The sequence below is a fragment of the Copidosoma floridanum genome, unplaced genomic scaffold (genome assembly GCF_036245765.1).
Source record: "Copidosoma floridanum isolate Cflo_tuat_1 unplaced genomic scaffold, Cflo_Japanese_pri ptg000005l, whole genome shotgun sequence".
Lineage (NCBI taxonomy): Eukaryota > Metazoa > Arthropoda > Insecta > Hymenoptera > Encyrtidae > Copidosoma > Copidosoma floridanum.
In genome coordinates, this window is record NW_028321882.1 from 7,707,984 (window position 1) to 7,725,562 (window position 17,579).

General features: G+C 34.5%; 1 protein-coding gene across 1 annotated transcript in view; it reads left to right on the top strand.

Annotated features, from left to right (window-relative positions):
* The window catches only part of LOC106638276 (fatty acid synthase-like), a 1,454,996-nt gene that overhangs the window by 1,321,456 nt on the left and 115,961 nt on the right, over positions 1–17,579 (top strand). Inside the window, exon 15 of the mRNA XM_089598131.1 lies at positions 1,710–2,459. Coding sequence (XP_089454257.1) covers positions 1,710–2,459 — 750 coding nt within the window. The remainder of the gene's footprint in view (positions 1–1,709; positions 2,460–17,579) is intronic.

Consider the following 17,579-nt stretch of genomic DNA (forward strand, 5'->3'; position numbering starts at 1 on the left):
GAACTGCTCTAGTTGAGCCACTCAGAAATTGGCACTTCCCACATCTCGCTTGCTCTTCTATATGGGTAAAGAAAAGGTGAGTGATTAAATTACTCCTACCCTTCCTTTTTCTTATACATCCAAATTTTACGAAATTTTATTATAACGTTGTATTGACATTAGGATAAGATATGAATAATACTTACTTACCCTGAACACAGTTTATCTTTTTTAATTGAACTTGTTGCAAAAAAACAGTAGAAATCGCTTGAAATTCTAATTTAATGCTTAGGTAAATAAACGGTCGATGTGTTACCGTATATTAATGATATTAGTAATATTGATAATGACAATTACAACAATAATAATAATTGTTCTAATAGTGAAGATATAATAATAAAGATAATAGTACTTTGCTTGTCACGAGTTGGTGTTATTACGTTTACGGGTAGTATTGACTAATTATAATGTTGCAAAAATAATTTACAACTTTTGGTCGTATTTAAGTCAACATATTTTGTGCTGCTAGTTGTTGTTAAGAAAGTCGGCTCATGGTGCCCTGGGAAATTGGAGATTCCATTATTCATGTTGGAGACAGAAGTACAGTTTCTTTCTTAACATATCTGAGTAAGGAAAAGGGACAAGCACTTTCACTTTTCTTTTTTTCTTTACATTTAAAAAATAAAAACTTAAACCACAATATAAATAAAGCTGATTCAGTATGTTACGAACATTAAGAGTGCAATAAAAAAGTACTACTCGTAAGTCATACTTGTGTGGCAATAAACGATAATAATTGGATAATTTCTTGTTACTGAATTATGCTTCTCTGTCACGTTTAAGGCAGTTAATACTTCCATATGTCACACATAGTTGTTGTTTACTGTAGGTATAGTACGTATGAATTTTTATCTTAACGATACGTAGTAGTTCTAACCTATTCTTACATTTAGTGTTATATCATTTAATTCTAGTCTACAAGTATCATTCCTTAGTTGTTCTAGTATTTAATGTTATTACTTAGTGCAACTGTTCCCAGTTAAGCTTTCGCATCAATTAGTTCTGACACTTCTTTTGTTTCTCTGCATTTAAAAGTATATCGTTTGTTTTGCATTTCTTGTCAGCGTAGGCCAGCGTGCATGTGGCAAAATCGCAGTTGGTCATTGCGCTGCAGCTATAAGTTAACTTGCAGGTGACTCACCCGTATTCAGATACACTTTGATCCTTGCTTTAAATGTTTTTCAATTAACATAGGATGTTCCGAAGGTGTGTAAGGAAACAAAGTTAATAGTATTTGCACTAACGATAATGATTTTTATTTGCATGAATATATATATATAGATAAACCTATTCGTTATTATACTACAACGATTAAGTCTTAGTATAATCGTGACAACAAGTCCTTTTGCTGACACATAACGATAACCATGGTTAAATCATCAAAATTATATACAAGAGTATAAAGAAAAATTACGTAAGGCACTCAAACCAGCTTATTTTATTATATCTTACTATTTTTTAAAAACATTGTGTAGAATACAGTAAAACTTATGTATGTTTTTAATTCAAGATATTTGAAAAGAAAAAATTTCTACATGATAGTATTCTTCAAAATATCATTTAAGTTATTTATCAACTAATTGTTTCATGTTTATATTAATACAAAATTTTTCGTTTCTTTAATACGAGATCGATTAAATTAAAAAATTTTTTAATTATGCATTTTTCAGATTTTAGTGAAAGTACAATCTGATGAGCAAATTAAAGATGTACCTGTAATTAAGCCTCGATTTCATGGCTTGCAATCTAAAACGTACCTGGTAATTGAAGGCTTAACAAAATTTGGTTTAGAATTCGTTGACTGGCTAGTGACACGAGGAGCTAGGCATTTTATCATAACTTCGTCTGAAAAAAATAATAGTGGATATCAACATCTTCGAATAAAAGTTTGGAAGAGTTATGGAGTCGAGATTACTTTGCATGAAAAATGTATTCCAACAAAAGAGAATATATGTTTGCTATTCAAAGAAGCTTGTAGTATAGGGTCCATAGATGCTATTTTTGATTTACAGCGCTGTATACAATTGAACAAAGCTGATATAAGTCCTTTCACAGATCTTAGCACAAAATATCTTGATGAGATGTCTCGATCATTTTGTCATAGTCTGAGACTGTTTGTGATCTGTTCTATAACAGAAAATAAAGGAAATTTAGCTCTTATAAAGAATTGGGTACCTCTTGACATTGGAGGTTTAGAAAATAAGTTTATAGAAAAATTATTAGAGCAGAGGAAGAGAGATAGCTTACCTGGATTATTCATTTGTTGGGGTCTTGTTGATTCTACAAAAAAGTACATAAAAAATCCTAGTTCGACTCCTATTCTTCCACCAGTAACAAAATATTTGCAGAATATTGATGATTTTTTATATGCTATGGAGTCACAAGTTCAAGTTTTATGTACAGTTCCCCACACGAAGGAGGTAAATTTTTTACAATTCCTTAAACTTCTCTAAATTTGTATTTTAAGGTATATAAACTGTAACCGAGGCACTAAAATATGTAAGACATTGAAAATAACTTTTAAGTACTTTTTTTCATCTTTTCAAGCTGAAATTAGCAAGAAGAATCCCTACTGTAGCTCAGTACCTCATGGAAATGCGTTAACAGAGACCATTCCAGATTGCTATGCTATGTGTAATCAATCCATACTTATACATTCATATTTTACCTAGACTATAACCACTTAGCTCAAAAGTGTATTAACTCCATTTTACACTATATTTTAAAATGTAACTACTTTTTGTACGAACGGATGGTTTTTGACGTTTTCGTAGAAATATTATTCGTTTGCATATTTTTCACTGTCAAATACTTTATTAAACTCATCTTGTTTTATTCAATCGTTATAAAAAAAAAATTAGGCAGCTTATATCGTAGAGAATGAAAGAGTTGATGATATTTTATCAGGAGCATACAAAAAGACAAGTGGTTCAATCATAATCTCAGTTTTAACTATTTATTTCAACTCATTTTAGTATAATTCATTATTTGTTATAAAAAGACTTTTTAATTTTAAATGTATACTGATTTTTTCATGAATAGTGCATTATTCCTACATGTATAACCTAATTTTTAGTAATTTGGCTTTTGTTTTACTATTGTTCTGCCAAAAAATTAAATTTGAGAAAGTGTTTGAGATTTAACTTCTTCTAACGATAATGCTTATGAATTGGCAGTTATATTCTCATTTTATACAAAAATATATAATCTGTACACCTGCTAAAATCAAAAACAGTATGAAAGTACTAATTTTTTCGTTCTCTGTTATAAATCAAGTCAGAGAATGGTTGAAACCTTTCGCAAATATAGCAAACAAAGTTTTAACACATGAATACACAATTTGTCTTACGCCCTAAATAAAAGATTATACATTTCTTAAGTATCCAAGATTATTGAGGGACCTTAATCCATGCTTATAAATTATTTCATACTTGTTAAAAACATTAATGTCAATATTTTAAACATATATCTGTAAGCGGAATCTTTTTTTCTGTGATGTTTTAGTGTAAGCCCTGTAATTTTGGCCTCAAACTAATAAATCAGCCAGTGGGTCAATCATAAGACTGTCACTTAAATCTATGCATGTTTGCACAATAACAATATAAAATTTTAAAAAACGCAAATGTCAGACCAGTGCAGATAAATACATGTATACACATCAGAAGAGAAGTGATAAATCATACGTGTGCATACAGTTGTACGTTAACATTTGTAATAACTGTAAATACATGCGTACAAACATAACATATATTGATCTTCTTATTTGATAAAGTTGCCTTTAGATCTATGCCTACTAGCCATCCTGCCCTGCTTCTTGCCACCCCATACGGTTCTACCACCCCATCATACAAAATAACGTTATATTTTGCTTGCTTGTACATGACTAAGAAAGAAAATGACCATGAAATAAAAGCCACCCCACCACGCTTCACGTTGCCTGCACTGCCCCATGCTACCCCTCAACTATCTCGCAGAAGTGTATGCCAATAAAGAGATACGGATGCACTGTAGTAGGCAAAAGTGTTAAAAATGCCTATGATCCTTACGTCTAATGAGTCTAGTAAACCTATTGGAAATACCAGACGTCTGATAGGCTTATTAGACCTGTTCCCACATCGTTTTATGAGTCTGTTGAATAGCCCCGAGTAATACTTTTGATCTTGTATTTTGGTGAAGGTATAATTGAGTGTTAAATGGGCTGTTAATAGGATTAAGTGCTTTAAAATTTATCTTTTGGGTTAAAAAAAGACTATTCTATAAAACATAGCTTTTATTAAGAAGCTTGCAACGACATGCTACTTTTCTAAATAAGAAAACTTTTCTGGTGGCTTAGTATGTCTAAGCATTAGGAGAATCTCACAGTTTTGTATTCATTTAAAAGTTATCGTACGAAAAATTCTAATGTAGACAAGAAAAAGAAATTTAACAATTTCAAATGACATTTTAAAATTAGATGACAGATCTTCTTAAGATTTAAATTAACCAGAACTAAAAAGTGACAGTTTTGAAATAAATTCTGAAATTAATAAGAAAGCTTTCAAATTTCATAAAAAAAAATTGAACTTGATATTTCTGGCATTAAATAGGGATGAAAATAAAATTACTGAAAAGATTAATGACAAAGAAAAAAAAAAAAATATACTTAATTGATGGACCAGAAGGTTCTGGACATAAATACTTATACAAGACTCAACTTCCATATGTTATGTTCACAAAAAAAATTTTATCCATGGCTCAGACTGCTATGGCTTTAATATTATTACCAAAAAAAGTAATGAGTCATAGAACGCTTTCATTTTTTTCGATTTGAGTAGTATTAAACTTTTTTTTAGACAAACAGTCTAATAAAACAAGATTACGTCAAGTAGGTATAATTATTAAAGGTAAAGCATCAATTTTTTCCAAAAAAGCATTGAAAACAGTAGACAAAATTTTAAAAGATTCACGTGATAATAAGTTATTATCTAATGTAACACATAATTATTTTAGTTGGTAATTCAAGATACATTTTTCTTGATACTAAAGAGAGTTAGAAAACAGAAATAATTAAAGAAACGATTAGATTTTAAATCTTTGATTTATTACATAGTATAAAGGTTTAAAACAAACGTATGGACTAAAAGTTATAATTTTTTATAATTACTTTTTTATATTCGAGAAGAAAAATTGAAAGCATTTAAAATACCAGAGACTTTGCTAATAAATGATGTTTATTCGTAAGTTTTTAATGATAATGATAACTTAATTTATTGTATCATTCAAACAACTCATAACAATTGTACTTTGTATTTTTATAGTAAAAATTTAAATAAAATGCCTAGTATTTGGGTAACGTACTATAGTATAGATTATGCTACTTGTAAAGGTATACATACATATATATGTATACATAAGTTTAGTATCTACATGTGTATATAAGTATATAAATATTAGTATTTCGTGTGTGCTTATCCCCACATACGTTTATTTTCTCTTATCACATAGTGTACTTCGGAATTCCGATACAGGAAGAAAGTGCGAACAGCATGCGTAGCTCCATGACCAGGTGCTAAAAAACGTGACGATAGTCGAAAACAATTAGTGACTTTGGCAGCATTGGATTATAAAGGGGGATACTAAAAGGTAAGGCGTGCTTAAAAGGCAGGTACAGAGGAAAAGAGGACTTTTTTATCTTCAGCACGGTTGAGTGACTTTTCTATTCCTTAGTACGAATAGTCCCCGATAGCATCATCAGGTGCCTCGTGAGCAATTGGGTCGCAGTTACTCCACTCTGTACTGACTGATAACCTAGAGTAAAGGAGCTCTGAGTTGAATGGTCGAGTTAAGCTCCTAAATCATCTTTGATGATTACTCGTTGTAGAGGCAGTAAAACCCTTCGTGATCACTTTGTAGACGTATTGTACCTTGCACCAACAAATTCCAATGTAATTTGAATAAAGCATCTTGTTGCGATACCACATTTATTGCAGACTTATACCCTGTTAAATATTGCATTGTGCTCTAGCTTTAACTATTTCTGTTTCTTTTTCATTTAGCTCAAACTGGGTTTGAAAAATACGTTGTATAATTTGATTTAAGGGTGTAACTGCTGTAAAATTAATAGCAGTTAGTATATTTGTAATAAAATTATTTATTGAGTTTGTAGTTATCAGGACAAGATACTTTTGTAATTGAGGAGTAACTATATTGCGGCCATGATTTAACTATAAGTGTGTTTAAAATTAGTTTGCTTATAATAAACATTTGGTGTCATAATAAAAACCAGCGTAACAAATGCTAGCTATTTGCATCGACCTGCCATACATGCAAAAATTATTTGGTAATGTACTTTAGTAGAATAATAATATAAACTATGGTATATAGTATGAATGTTAACTACAATATTTTATACTTGTGCGTGCAGGCAAACATATCCAAACATGCTGTAATTGTGCCCCACCGTTAAGCCACATAGGTAGGCTAGGTCAGGTAGGGAAGCACGGAAAAACATAAAAAAAGTTAAAGGAACTAAATAGGAAAGAGGTAAGGAAACAGAAAAAAAAGAAAAGAAAAGAAAGACTGAGAGAGACCAGACTAGCTTGGGACTGCAAGCTTGCAAGAAGTGATTTTTGTTGTTATTGCAAGAACTGTCTTGTTTGGAGTTTTCCGTTTGTTGTTTTCTGACAGTTCTCAGCACTATCTTTGACGTGACGTCCTAGTGTAGTACTGGTGCTATGACCCTGCTTTAGAGAGCCAGCTAAAGGTCTGCAAGACTACGAACCATGAACAGCAGCTCTCAGTTAAGTCAACAGGGACGCCTATTGCCATAAGTACCTGCCAGCAGGTAGACGTTCTTAAAGGGCAGCAGCCCTCAAAAATACCACGTAGGTCCGCCCGGCTTGCAATATTACACCGCAACAAAGTCGAGCGTGATTGCTTGATGTGCAATTACACACAGACTCATACACCCACACCCACAGGTCTTTCTCGTATTTTAATAGTTTCTTACTAAATATACTTGTAAAAGTTACAACTTAGTTTTCTGCACGTCAGAGCTGGCTATTGTCTTTTGAAGTTTGAAGCTGACGAATAGTACTGCTTGTAGTTTTTGAGCTGCTCTCTTGCTGCGGAAGCTGACGTCAGCCTGTCCCCCTTCCCTGCGTGGGGCTGACAATTGCCAGGTTTCCGTTTGCGACTGGATAAAAAATTTTATTTCAGCCGCGGTCCTGCGAGCCGCAAACGTCTATCAAGCCTTGTACCTTTAAATGAGTCTAGAGCACTATAGCTTATCACATTGGTTTCTTCGCTTCAATTTAATTATTTTGGCTTGTATCAGTTGGACGAATGCCCTGCCTGGCTCCCAAAGGCTCTTATTGATTATTTTTACTCAGACTCTTTAACCTTAGTCTTATACTTTTTTGTCCGGGTGTCTTATTGATGAACCACTACTTAATTGCAATCAACAGACATTGTTTAAGCGTTGTGCAAAAAGATCTGTTAACATATGTGCAAGTATTTTTTTCATGTTAGAATTTAATCTGTTTCGTTTTATTTCCTCAGATAATTTCACTTCCTTTTTATTTCCAATTCTACAATTAAGATTAGTCGTAGTTAATTTAACAATTTATGGTAGCACAGCGTGGTTGAATATTAACTGAAATCCAATAAGAAAAAATTTTTTGTACTTGTTGGTTTATTTCGTCAGTTTACTACTGGCGATTGCATTCGTAAGAAGAACATACACCGTAAAAGGGTGGACACGAGAGTTAAACTTGAGAATAATTATCGTTGAGCCGAGCATATTGAAGTCAATCTTCGGCCGTTTATTTTGATCCAGAAAATTTCCTGGCCTTGAGGCACTGCTCTTATTCTACAGTACTTCTTTGGATATTGGGCATTATAAAGTCGTTAATCCATCAAGTGAGGAGAAGAGCAGGGTCAAGAGCCGATCTTCCCTGTAGTCTCATTGTCCTAAGTATAACCACGTTCTTTAGAAATAATACGGCCAAAAGAGAGGTGAGAGGAGACTGGCGACAACACACGGATCAGGTGAATTGGTCGAGTTTGTTGTTCGTTGTGCTCTCAACTTTCGGCGCCAGGTAGTGTCTGTTGCAAACGGTTTGTTTGGTGTCTTCTGCTTTTTTTTGTTCCTGGTTTATCGAGCTGCTTTGTTAGTAGCGTATAATGAAAAAATGGTATGATGCCCAACTAACACTATTCAATAAAATAGTAAATTTGTTCAAGAATTCTACCAATACAGAAAAGAAGAAAATGACGAAGGGGCACGGTATGGTGCATTGCAAGCAGCGTGATAAGAATTAATCAAAATTTAAGGAGCGAGACTGGAATACTAAGTCTGACAACAATATACTCAAAAGCCATATGTATTTTCAAAAGGATTGGCTTGAGTTGGTGAGTAAAGGTTTTTTGGATGCTGTAGAAGATAATAACTACTTTTTTGACAGTTTGAAACCTCAGACGAAACCGCCAACGGGTCATTCGGACGATTCTCAGGCTGCGTTGTCAGATCATTGTCATTTGCCTAAAATTTCAGTCCCAATATTTACGGGTTAGCACGAGGAATGAAGGTCATTTAAAAGTTTATTTATGTCATTGGTTTTACACAGTACGATGCCAAGGTCTGAAAAGTTGCAGCATCTACTTTTATTGGTTCAGGGCTCCGTGGCACAACGACTTAGAGGGTTGGACATAACCAATTCGAATTTTGATATTGCATGAGAGAAGCTCATCCACCGGTACGATAGTTCTTGGATGAGATTGTCTAAGCACGTTGAAAGCTACATGTCATTGACGACGTACCATCCACGAATCTTGCAGGATATTAATAAATTCTTGAATAAAGCAGACAAGTCGGTCCGTGCCTTGCGGAATTTGGATTGCCTGGTTAATGAGTATGATGTATGGTTGATAGTGATGTATTTGTCTTCGGCTCTGGCTGACTCCACGGCTAGCTCTTAGGTGAATCGTAATCAATGCAATCAAGGAAAAACGGTTTCTGCAAATTTGGCGCAGCGTAAGAATACAAAATCTCAATCCTGATGCCCAATTTGTAAAACAAATCACCCTCTGTACAAATACGCGATATTTTTGGTTATGTCGCAATCACAGCGCTATGAATTGATCAAGAGGGAGAAGCTGTGCATAAATTGTCTTCAGGGCTATTTTTTTACCACTAGTTGTTCCTCTCATTGCGAGCGTACGTCCTCTGGAGGTTAACATTACACCAAGTTGCACGTTGATGGCTCTTTGAGTACTTCAGATTCTTGGGACAAGTCTGCTGCATTGTTGCCAGTGGTTAAAATGGTCACGGAAGGAGAAGAAAAGTTGGGGAAATCAGAGTCAGTGGTAGATAATGAGCCAAATAAAGTGATATCGGCTTATTTGGCATCAGTTAGTGGTTCAGTTCTGTGGGCCACAGCTCGCATTGTCTTGAGAAATGAGAGCAGTGATATTATAGCAGTCGATGCCTTGGTTAATCCTGGTGCGCAGCACAGTTTGCTTTCGGAAGATGTTGTACAGAGGCTTGGCAACCCGACGACGGGCTCTAGGTATTTAATCGTAGGAATTGGGGGGGGGGCTGCGTCAAGTGCAGTCACGTAGGCGCCCGTCCTGGTCTAGCCATCTAGTGGGCGTCTTTCCTTCAAGATTTTGGCTATTGTAATAAAATATCTTCCGCGTTATATACCAGCTATCAGAATTATGCGTGCTAAACGGCCTCATCTGTCTGGTTTCTCCTTGGCCAATCCTCATTTTCATAAGGCCAGCTCTATAGGTGGTATTCTTGATGCCTATACCTGTTTAAGTATTATGATTGACGGACTTTCATTGACAAGGCTAAGAGTAAGACAGTCAGTATTTTTCATACATTGATTAAGCCCTCTATCTCACAGTTTTCCACTAAATTTTGGGAAGTTAAGGACATTGAGACTACTAAACCTCTGTTGCCAGAGGACTCCTATTGTAAGAAGTTGTTTGAGATGATCCATTTTTGGACGTTGGAAGAAAGATTTGCCGTGCAATTGCCATTTAAAAATAAACCTGTGTTTACGGATATGAGGGACATTGCTGTCACCTGTTTGATTCGCTCAGAGAAAAGAAGGAAAAGAGATCCTCAGTTGTCTCAGGCTAATGTCGAATTTTTGAAGGAGTATTTAAATTTAGGTCACGGGGCTTAAGTTCCGACCGAGTTCAGGTGTCGTGTCAATAATTACTTGCCTCATCACGCGGTGGTTCCAAAAAGTAATTTCAAAAAAATCTAAGTAGTATTTCATGCCTTTCAGAAAGCATCAAATGGCTATTCCTAGAACGATTTTTTAGTAGCTGGACCTAAATTACAGGATGTCATTGTAACGATGATCACCAATTGGCGTTTTTTTAGGTTTATATTTGTAACCGATATAGTGAAAATGTTCAAGCAGATTCTGGTGCATCCTGAGGATATAGACTGGCAGCGCATCGTCTGGAGAGGGGATCCTGCTGCAGCGATTCTGGATTTTAGGGCACTCGCCGTCACTTATGGTTCTGCTTCTGCTTCTTATTTGGCTCAAAGAGTGCTGAAGCTGTTAGCCAGTAACGAAGGCGAGCGTTTACTGGAGGCTGCTGAGATTCTTTGACGCTAACTTTATATGAAAGACGCCTTTGGAGGGGCAAATAGCATCGAGATGGCAATTAATCAACACAATTAGCTCATTTAACTACTAAGCTCTGCTGGTATAAAGTTGGGTAAGTGGGTAGCTAACGATGAGGCTCTTCTCCGTGGAATTGATTTGCTGTTAGACTCTGAGATAAAAATAATAGTCGATGAAGCTGTGTATACATTGAGAATCAAATCGCATCTGAGGACTAATTCATTTTATTGTTAAGTCAAGTCAAGATCTGTAGAGGGGTCTCTTTATAAGCACATGATCTTTTTTAAGATAGATGAACTATTTGATTCTTTAGGATGGTTAGCACAGGCTCTAGTAGTTTCCAAAATTATTTTACAGGATCTTATGATCATGGGCAGTGATTGGGATCAGCCAGTGCCAATGGAGTTGGAGAACAGGTGGACGCGTTTTAGGATCTCGCTGGTAGGGTAATCTAAAGTTCGCATGCCTTGATGGCTTGGAACTAGTTTGAGTGGCCATTGGCAGCTTCACGGGTTTGCTAATGCTTCTAAGCAGGCCTACGCAGCTGCTGACTAGTTTGTACTTCCTGGAGTTTCATTGACTCTGCTGCTGGCTAAGACGAAGGTTGTGCCTGTAAAGGTACAGACTCTGTTCCGAGTGAAACTGTGTAGCGCTTATTTATTGACTCTCCTTGCCAAATTTCTTTTAACACGCTTGGAGACGGGCCCAGAATCCGTTTATTTTTTGACGGACTTAAAAGTGATCCTAGATTGGCTGGCTTCTCACCCGCCACGTTGGCAGACTTTTATTGCTAATAGAGTAAGAGTAATTTTTTCTCTGAACCCTCAAGCTCGTTAAATCCACGTCCGTTCTGAGAGCAACCCAGCAGACTGTGCGTCCAGGGGGATACTAGTAATTCAGCTGAGCACGCACGACCTATGGTGGATGGGACCGTCCTGGCTTTTACTACCTAAAACCGAGTGGCCCACTCGGCGCACTGTTCCGGATGTTGGAGCCCAATCTGACGAGTCCATTGTCAAGCACCGGGATGGTGAAGTGGCATTATGTACTGTGGCAGCTGAGGAAAATCAAGAAGTTTTGGGGGTGTTAAAATGGCTGTCTTCCTTTTCAAGGGTGTTGCGAATGCTGGCATACTGCACTCGTTGGTGGTTCAATGATTAGAGGCCCAAAACTGAGCAAAATTTTAGACGGTTGTTATCAAGAGAATTCGCGTGAGCAACTATAGGTTGCTACCCAGCCATACAAGATTACCATTTTTCTGTTGAAAAGGCGCTCGTTGCAGGAGGAAGACCAGTTTAGCATGAAAGTTCGTTAGCCATCCTGGCTTTATTTTTCCATCAGGATAGACTATTGCATGTGGAAGGATGGCTGCAATCTGGCATATTGTTTAAAAAAAACTACCCGGTAATCTTGCCTAGAAGTTATCAGCTTGTCAGGCGTTTGGTTGAAGAAGTTCACCTTCTCACAGTCCACAGTGGTACGCAGCTTATGCTGTCACACATTAGTCACTCTGAACTAATGAAAAAATTCTTCTTTACCCGCCATCCTGAGAGCCGTTAACGTCTTTGTAGGCCTTTTGTTTAAACGATTGTACCTTTACATCAGGCTAAAGCACTATAGTTTGTTGTATTGGTTTCTTCGCTCGAATCAACTTATTTTGGTTTCTATCAGTTTGACGAATGCCCTGCCTGGCTCCCAAAGGCTCTTATCAATTATTTTTACTCAAACTCTCCAACGTAGATCTTATACTATTTTGTCCAGATGTCTTATCAATGAGCTGCTACTTGATTGCAATTAACAGACATTGGATTATGCCCTCCGCAAAAAGCTCTGTAAATATATCTGTTAATATTTACGAGATACGTCCTCAAAAACTTCGAGCCAGCGAAAGACTTTAACGTCGTCATAGTACGACGTACAGAGGCTTGTCTACTCGTGATAAAAAAGCTTGCAAGGAATTGGCAGAAGCAAAAGACAATGGAATAGATGTCGAATCCGTACATCCACTACAAATAATGCGGGATGATGAGAAGGTGAACGAACTCCTAAGAGCTACAACTATGATGGCAATGTCAAGCATAAAGGCTGGAGCCCCTAACATCTGAACAGCCCCTATGGACGAAGAATGTCGGAAACTTAGATAAAGACAGAAGGGCTCAATCATTGCAGACTTTCGAAGAAGAGAACAGATGGCTGTGTGATGGCCTATTAGTAGCCAATAAAAGCATTGAGAACTTGAGACGATTAAGCTCGGCTTTTACAGCTAATAAGAGCAACCCTTAAATGAGAAACATTCCAAGACTTGCAAGGAGGCTGAAATAACAACGTGCTAGCGAGGAGACGCAAAATGAGATTCGGTAAGCAGGTGTTTGCGAATCTTGCAGGATCACAAGCTATGCTTCTCGGAAGCGGCCAATAAAACGTAGACATGGCATTGCACAGTGGTTCAGAAAGCCCGAAAAATTCTCAAATTTCATGCTTCCGATGAATTTTTACTCAAATTAAACGTTTTTGGATACAAAATATTGGATACATAATGCGTCATTAAAGTTAACCAATTTGTACAAAAATAAGTATAAAGGGGGTTTTGGGGTCGCTGATTATTAATCAAAGGTCAGAGTCTTAAATTTCAAGATGGCGGATCCAAGACTGTAAATAAATTCCTGAGAATTACCCGTTTTCTGCTGACTTTTAGATATAAATGTCTAAGGAGTTTCTGATTGCGAATCTGAGGTCACATTTTCTGATTCAAAGATGGCGGGTCCAAGAAGGTGGACAAATTTTTGAAAACTACCCGTCTTCTGCTAATTTTGAGATGTAAATATTTTGGGGTCTTCTGATAACGAATCTGAGCTCACATTTTCGGATTTGAAGATGGCGGATCCAAGATGGTGGACTAAACTTTAGAAAAATTACCAGAAAATGCCTCAGAATCTCTGCCTAAACTGATTATTGACTGAATTGAGTTTTTTTTTGGCTAACGTTACTTCTTACATCAAAGCTCACAATGATTCCATTCTTTTGGAGAAGTGATGTTAAAAAATGTATGCGTACATACAGGAACAATTTTAGTAATTTGTGAAATTCCGACGTTTGGATCAGATTTTCAACTAGTTTCAGATATCCCAGTTGGCTAAACTTCTTAGTGAGTGTTTAGTATCGAAAGACAATAAATGTAAGGTTACTAAATAATATTTAGGGTACAATATGGTGGCTGATACAAAATGGTGGATTGTCTTGTGTCTCACAACGCATGAGACATAGGGTTTAAAGGGAACCGAGTATAACATATCAAGAGAACGTTATTCGTTAATGATTTAATAATGCCATAAATAAATATTTTAAGAAATACATATTATTTATTAAGAGGAACAAATTTCATATTTACATGCAATTGTTTCTTAACAAAACCGTTATTGTATCATTAAGAACTATCGTATCCAGATAATTGATCACTTGTATCGTCCATAGATGTATCTGTAAATGCACAGTTAACCAACAACTTATCTTTACATTTCTCTACACAGTTCTCATTTTTTTGGTTGAGCAGAGATATCATTTCGTCTATTAGACACGTACTCTTTTTTTAGGGATCTCATGACGTCCATCGTCCATCTCAGAAAAATATCTGTATTAGTTGCCATTCTGAAAAAAATTTTTAAGTTTAGGTAACAGCACATTAAAGATAGTACAAAAAATGCTTAGCATTGTTAAAGTTTGAAAAAATTGGTTGTTCTTTGAAACAATAAAAGTTGAAAAAATTATTGAAATATTTTACCTACAATATTTTCTTAAAAACTTTTTACGAAAATATTTAACGTTTTTGTAATTGCATTCTTGAGCTTTCTCGGAAAGCATACCAATTAGTACAAATAATGATTTCATTATCATGTGCCCATAAATTAGAATCACATGTAGTAAGGGTGGCATCTTGTACCAAGAAAAGTTGTCCACGTAAATTTCCGCTGTTCTTAAAGAATACACTAACAATTTCTTAAAGTCAATTTGTTCACTAGATTATACAACGGCCAGAATAACCTTAAAACGTCTTACAAGTTCCACGTTAAGCCCTAAAAAGTCAGTTGATTTGTCTATATAATACTACTTTGGAATATGCATTTTAAGAAAAGTATTCATAAGAAATAGCTTTAAACCTGTTTTTTTTAAATATAGCATCCACATTATTAAAGAATTTCCGAGCTGTATTGCCGTTATGAGTATTACCCACGTCTTAAGTCGGCGCATCGACTAATATTTCTAGTTTCTTCATGAGACTACCTTGAATTAATCTTTTTCTTTTTTGCACGATTTCGTGATTCTCCTTTTCTACCTTGACCATAATTATTACATCTCTTGTACAATAAATGCACTGTGAGTTTTCGGTTTTTAATAAACATGTATAAGACAAGTATTTCTCTCAACTAAGTTGTTGTCAAATGAATATTACTGTAAGTCTATGGAATTAAGAAATATGAAAATTAACTATCATATTTAAATATTCATGAATTATTGGTGAGTTTGCCTAAAATGAGCTAAAAAAATCAAAGATGGAAATTAATCTGTGACACATATAATGGAGACAGAATAAAATAACATGAATAAGTAATGAAAAAACAGTTTTATTTGTTTACACTATAGCACATGCATATTGACTTTACTACATTTACTTTGAATACACATGTTTCAAGTAACAACCCATACTTTTACGTCCAGCCTGTACGAAATGTGCAGTACTGATTCCATTATGCAGATATAAGCGTGCAAAATGGAGAATTTATGTTTTAGAGCGTTTTTATCGACCGTGACTTCAGAAATTTTTTTAATGTTATTCAATTTTAATATTGTTTTCTTACATACAAAACATCTCTGATTTCATAAATCGTTTAACAGATTACAGACCTACTCTCAGAAATTTTAAAGCTGTACTAAATCTGAGGTTTGATGAATAGTATTTTACTTATTACTAGTGCAGTGTTATTATTATTATTTGCATATGTTTGTTGATTTTTCTTATTTTTGTCTTACTAAAAAAAAAATATGAATTTACAATTACAGAGAAACGAATATTTTTTACAGTATACGATTACTTACATTCTATTTCTCCTTATTTACTGTTGGGACAAAAAATTCAGGATATACAAGTACAAATCTCATTTGTGAACACAAATAATTGTAAGACAGAGTCCTTAGTCATGTATTGCACTATAGGATATAACCCAACAATATAATTATATTACAGAATATCATTATATTGCTTAAAAAGACATTGAAATTAATTTACAGGAAAATGAACGTAATTATACACAATCATTAAAATAGTTAAAAGGATATGAAATAAGGCATCGTAACAGTAAATATACTAACCTGCCATCAATTATGGTAAGAACCATCCCAACATTGACTGAATATCCATTGACAGAAACGGTTCTAAATTCATCGATTTAACGTTGCATATGATCTTTTGTCTGTTTGCACAGCTCGTCAGTTTCTTTTTTATGTGTAATTATTGTTGGTCGGCAAAATCTAGTAGAAGACGGCTTAGAATTTTCCAAGTGTACAAAACTGTCTTTTTTATTGAAAAGCTTCAAGGGAACAAGAGAAACGCAAAATACGTAACACATATTTTGGGTGTCCAAATCTGTTTCTGCAGACTTTTGTCTGTAGCCGTTAACGTTGCTTCCATCAAATCCGTATTTAACCAGCAATATATCTTCCTTACTGTTCTCACAGCTAAGTTGTAGAAACTTAAACAATTTCTTAATGGTACATTACAATCAGTTTTTTAAAGAAAACTCACATTTCTTTTCTGTTACGGTAATACTCTAAGGGTATGATACCTTCTTCGCTTCTACAATCTTAAAAAACCAAGTAACGCTTATACATTATAGCACTTACATGCACAATATTTTTCATAGTACGAATTTAGTTGCAATATATTAAATACATAAATAAAATTAAGAAGTATAAAAAGTACATGTAACTAAATGTTTTTAAGAATTAAAAGAAGATTAAAAAAATTTTTAAGTGGTTTTCTAGAATCTATTAAGTTTAGATGCAAAAAATTTTTTATACATGGCTTGAATGATCCTAGAACAATTTTTATACAGTAAACACTAATTTGTTATTTCATATCTACTTAAGCAATAATTGTATCTAAAGGTTTAATAGATACTATTCCATATAAGTTCCCCAAGGAATAATAGGACACGCCACTATCAAATCACTTTAAGATATGAATACTGTTTAAAGTATATTTTTTGAATTTAAATCCAATTTCGAAAACCTGTTCAGTAAACGTTACTATTAAGGATTAAGCGTTTAAAAAATCATTAACATTTGTTGAGATAACTTCAGATACTCTCATAATATAATTGAGACTTTTGTGATGTAGTTAAGGACTGTACAACTTTAGTTTAGTCACATTTTTTTTTTGTTCAAAATGCAATAAGACCTTGTAATAGGTGAGGAACTATTTAGTATTGTAATTAGTTAAATAAATGTCACGTCTTAGGTTAACAGAAAATATTTGTTTGATTCATAAGAACTATGATTCCTTACACGCTTATATAATTAAAATACAATTTAAAAAGAATTTGAAATACCGCATGAAACCCATGACATGTATACATTATATTATATTAGACTGTAATGGAACATTTAATTCTTGTATAAAATAAATTACACAAACAATTAGCGATATTAAAAGTCTTTGCTAGAGATCAGTTATGGTAGTATTCTTTTTTTGTTTGTCTACATACTGTTCACATGCAGACAAAATCAATGGAGGTCTCCATGATTTTAATCATACTACAATATAAAAATTAATCTGTTAACTATTCATACTTGCATGCTACGATGTTATTAAATATGACTTTTTAGTTGTTACAAATTTTGTATTTAAAAATTTCATAT